This window comes from Sinocyclocheilus rhinocerous, unplaced genomic scaffold (assembly GCF_001515625.1).
Source record: "Sinocyclocheilus rhinocerous isolate Xijiao unplaced genomic scaffold, SAMN03320098_v1.1 scaffold235, whole genome shotgun sequence".
Taxonomy (NCBI): domain Eukaryota; kingdom Metazoa; phylum Chordata; class Actinopteri; order Cypriniformes; family Cyprinidae; genus Sinocyclocheilus; species Sinocyclocheilus rhinocerous.
In genome coordinates, this window is record NW_015646367.1 from 680,319 (window position 1) to 685,387 (window position 5,069).

Consider the following 5,069-nt stretch of genomic DNA (forward strand, 5'->3'; position numbering starts at 1 on the left):
ACAGACAGGCATCTGAGATCGGCTCGATTTGAGAAAGGGGAAAACATTTAACCAGATTAAAAAAAAAACACTGGGTGGATTTTTATCATCATAGGGTGGTTGTGTACACACACTGCCAACACATTTCAGTTCAAACAACTTTGAAAAGTGCATGTAGCATCCTATGACCCCTTTAAATTTAGCGTTTTATTACATCTAAAGTGAAATGTATTTAAATTAACTGTACGTCTCAGTTTACCAGTCACTCCTGGAATTTTGTGATATGTGTTTGAAGAAGCATTCAAGTTTAATATTGCCTTTTTATCTGTATTGTGCAGTGGAGATCTTTATCATGATCTTTATTTTTATGCCCCTGGAACATATTATAAAAACCAATGAAAAATGATCAGAAAGTGTCCCACTTTACCTGAATTCCCCCTGTATCACGCACCAGGAAAGTGTGTGTTGTTTCAGACGCCTCTGCCACAGGAAAGATAGATGAGCTCTTTATAGATGCTGTAGCAAGGCTAAAAACAGATTGCAGCTTTTGCTAAAGTAGAAGTAGGGCAGAGAAGACACAAACTCACGTTTAAAGTGGACAGCATTGCTCAGAATAATACAGTAGCAGCAATAAATAGGTGTGATGTTTATGGCCGTTATCTAGTAAACTTGCAGGGTATGATGGCAATGCACTGAAGAATGCAAACTCGCATGCAATGCAATGCAATGCACAAAAAATTATTTAAGCAAAACTGTACAAAACTCACATGCAATGCAATACAATGCACAAAAAAGTATTTAAGCAAAGCTGTACGATCTTTGAACTTGTTTATTTAAAGAATGCACTTCTATTTGTTAGCATTTCCATTCATCTTAATGGCAGTGACTTGACTAGCAAATGCAGCCTTGTAAGTAAGCAACGTGCATCCTGCCATCTTTTCTCATGGAAAAACATACCTGTATGAGCTAATCATTTGAGCTGTTAATGCAACTGCACCACATGCAGTTCAACCGTCTTCCCACCTGCAATAAAAAGTAGACACAGACACAGTGTAGTTGCTAGGTGAATAACAAAACTGTGACATTCAAGTGTAATAATAGACAAGAGAGATCATTTCCAATAAATGAGTTAGGAAACTAGATGTGACTGTTCAAAATCTGCTTCAGTGACACCAAGTATTCAGATTATATGTGATAAATTAGATTAATTATTAGCCATTTTAAACAGAACTGATAAAATGGATCAAATAAGTGACTCAAAATCCAACCTGTACCTCCAAACGCTGTACCAGGAACAGGAAGTGACATCACAGGAACAGGTTTGTGTTGGTCTATCTAAAGAGATGGCAGGTTAAAAACAAGCTGTGCATATTAAGTGCTGTGTAGAAAATAAACAGCATTCATGCATAATGGGTGAGTAGTTCAGGATGGAGGAATAAAGAACGGACGCATAATTTGTATGAGTTTCTTTTATTAAAATATTAGTAGCAAAGAAAATTGGTTTTACAAAGTTGTTTTGATTATATTTATAGCATTGCTGTTAGTGAATGCTGCGTATTAGTTCAAATGTTAGATGTACAGTTCAGATACAATTGCTTTTTGCACTGTAATTTGTTCACTCAAGCTCTTCATTTCATTGTGAACGAAACGGCTGCTGCAAAGGTTTAGGTTAAATAGTCATGCAATCATGCTTGATTTTTTTTCTGGAACCATTTCTGTTTCTCTTCTGTCTATCCATAAAGCATTGGGTCATGGTGGTGCATCAGAATTATATTAATTGGCTTTGGACTGAATGATATGCACTGATGATGCACATGCAGGCAGATTATTCAAGGCAAAGACTGGCTTGAAATGTTAGCGAATGCTGACATCAGAGCTCTGCGTTCGCTCGTCTGGTTTCCCACGGTTGAATAAAGGGCAGCAGAGAGCCGAGCGGCAGCAAGGAAGGAGCAAACGCCTCGCCAGCCCCTGCAACACCTTCTTGAAAGTCTTTCTGAGTGCGGAAGAAGAGAAGTAGAATATGAAAGGGTCGAGGCATGCATTCAACGTGCTGGTGAGTAAAGTAGGTTGTCTCCATTTAGAGCTTTGGCCGGTTACGAATCCCTCCACGTGGGAGATGTTGAAGGGCATGAAACAGATAACGAAGACCAGAAGTGTGCCCAACGCCATCCCGATGGCTCTATACCGCTTCTTGGCATTGACGTTGGATAGTCGGGAAAGTATGCAGATGCATTGGATGTAGCAGAAGCAGCAGATGAGGAAAGGGATGCAGAAGAAGACAACAGAAAGCTCCAGTCGAAACGGCAGGAGGATCTTGAGTTGTTCGTCAGTGAATTCTTCATAACAGGTGTTACGTTTGGATGGATCAGTGATGTTGGGGTTGAAATAGTTGTGGTATTGCATGATGTAGACGATACTGCAGTGCGCCATTGAAACCACTGAGAATAGGACGCAGGCTATCACGGCACTTCTGGGGTTGCGTTTGAGCTTGTATTTAATGGGGTAAGCCACACCCAGGTAGCGCTCTACGCTGATGGCTGTCAGGTGAAGGACGCTGTTGGCGATGACCGAGTAGAAGATGAATCCCGACAGCGGGCAGAGGAAGTAAGGCAGCGTCCATTTCATGTTGGCCGCCTCCACCATGCGAAACGGCAGGAAAAGGAGGAAGATCAGGTCCGAGATGGTTAAACTGAGTAACAGCACGTCTATCGGGGTGGAGCGCTGGCGGATCTTCTGCAAGAAGGTGTAGAAAGCCAAGATGTTGGCGGGAAGGCCTGTGATCAGTGTGAATCCGTAGACCACTAACACCAGGTTACTGAGACCAACCGTCCACGCCATCGTCAATGTAGATGCAGTGAACGCTCTGTAAGAAAAGACAGAGAAAATGAGAAACTGCAAGTATTTTAATGTCAAGTTTCATGCTGTTTACTATTGAAGTCCATTTCCAGCACATGAGAAAAAAATAATGCTTTGGTAAATATGAGATAACATAAGATTACAAAGTCAAAAAATCTATTTGATTCATGAAAAAATCAGTTATGAGAAGTCAAAATTATGACAAATCAATTATGAGAAAAAAGTGGAAATTATGACCTAAAATGTCATAAATATGAAACAAAAAGTCAATTATGAAGGAAAAAAATCTAAATTATGACAGTCATAATTATGAGATAAAATCTTGACATAAGAAGTCAGTTGTGAGATACAAAATAATGACTCACTGAGATAAGTCATAATTATGACAAAAATTCAATTGTTCAAAACAAAAGTTCAAAACTTACAAAGAAAGTAAGTCGAAATTGACATACTAAGTCAAAATTTTGAGATAAAAAAAACTCTAAATCATGACATACTATGTCATAATTATGAGAAGCCTTATGACATAAAAAGTCAATTATGGGATAAGGTGAAATTATGATATACAAAGTTAATTATGATGCAAGTCAATTATGAGATAAAAAGTCAAAATTATGACACAAAATTAAGTACCGGTAATCAATTATGAGGTAAGACTTATGACAAAAAGTCAATTGTGAGATTAAAAATCATCATACACTAACAAATTTGTTTGTAAGTTAAAAAAAAGTTGAAATGAGATACTGAGATAAAATATGACAAAAAGTCAAAAAATGTACAGACTAAATCATAATTGTGTGATAGTCTTATGATATATAACGTAAATTATGAGATAAAAAGTCTAAATTATGACATCCTACAGCAAGTCATAATTATGAAAAAAAGTCAAAATTGTGAGACAAAATGTCAAAATGACATACTAAGCCATAATTGTGCGGTAAAAAAACTTGAAAATGACAATTATGAGATAAAAAAGTGAAATTGTGATAAAATAAAGCAATAAGCCCCAAGAAGCTGTTGTTTACAGTGAATTTATAACAGCTAAAGGGCGTTGTTAGGCACGATGCGAAGTGGAGTAAATTCACTGTAAACCACGGCTTCACGGGGCTTATTGCTTTTATAAAATGGTTATTCCATAAAACCATTCCACAAACAAATGTTTGGTAAAGACATGCTATTCATCTGAGCTGAATGAGAGTCAATATCTGATGGCCCTCAAGCAAGAGCAATACATGCAATACTCCAGAATTCAAAGTGTCTCATGGTTACATTTAAATAGTGTGTTTAAATGATGGATGTCGAAGTTCTGTCAATCTTGTCTCTTAGGAAAAAAAAACACCATCATTTATACACAACAGGAAGTTGATAATAATTTCTTCAAGGGGTCATATGATTTTCCTTTCTCTTTGGAGTGTTACAAGCTGTTCGTGAATAGATAAGATCCCTAAAGTTGCAAACCCAAAGAGATATTCTTTATAAAAGTTAAGACTCGTCCACGCCCCCCTAAAACACCTCTTTTAAACACACCCCCACATGTCTACGTCACTGTGTGGGAAGATTTGCATAATGCAGCCCAAATGTTCACGCAAAGAAAGAAGGCGTAACTTTTATTCTCGCTGTAGTATTGTTGCGGCCGCTGCCATGTCGTGAAGACGCTGTGTGTTTCATTGTGAAAGTGAAACTACTTTGTTTGGTCTTCCAAAAGAGGACACAACTAGAAATCAGTGGTTATGTTGTATTTAACAACACTGTTCCAGAACAGTTCAACAAAAATATTCGTGTGTGTGCAACGCATTTTACAGAGGACTGTTTCCTGAACCTACAATGCCGGCTGTTCTGACTCACAACCTGTAAATATATTGAGGTATTCGGCCAATCACAATGCTCTGGATAGCTGGCCAATCAGAGCACACCTCACTTTTAAGAAAGATGAGCTTTATAAAAAATCTAGCGTTTCAGAAAGGCGGGGCATAGAGGAGAAACAATAATGTACAGTATGTGGAAAATAATGTGTTTTTTTAACCTTAAACCGCATAAACATTTCATTACACCAAATACACAAAATAATGTTCTTTTTTAGCAACATCATATGACCCCTTTCAATACTAAAAATTGGCATGCAATGGTTTTATTGTCTTTAGTATCAGTGTAATATTGCTTGACGAGAAGTTATTCTCATTAATGTAATTGTCCTCTACAGGCACTGGTACAGTATCTAATCCAGTATCTTGACC

General features: G+C 37.6%; 1 protein-coding gene across 1 annotated transcript; it reads right to left on the reverse strand.

Annotated features, from left to right (window-relative positions):
- Window positions 1-1,742: 1,742 nt before the first annotated feature.
- LOC107707632 (free fatty acid receptor 3-like) lies at window positions 1,743-2,817 on the reverse strand. The gene has a single exon (XM_016511710.1). The coding sequence runs from the start codon at window positions 2,815-2,817 to the stop codon at window positions 1,834-1,836; it is 984 nt and encodes a 327-aa protein (XP_016367196.1). The 3' UTR covers window positions 1,743-1,833.
- Between the last annotated feature and the right edge of the window lie 2,252 nt (window positions 2,818-5,069).

Excerpts from the sequence above, each read along its gene's own strand:
- LOC107707632 (XM_016511710.1), bottom strand. The coding sequence starts at position 2,817 with ATGGCGTGGACGGTTGGTCTCAGTAACCTGGTGTTAGTGGTCTACGGA.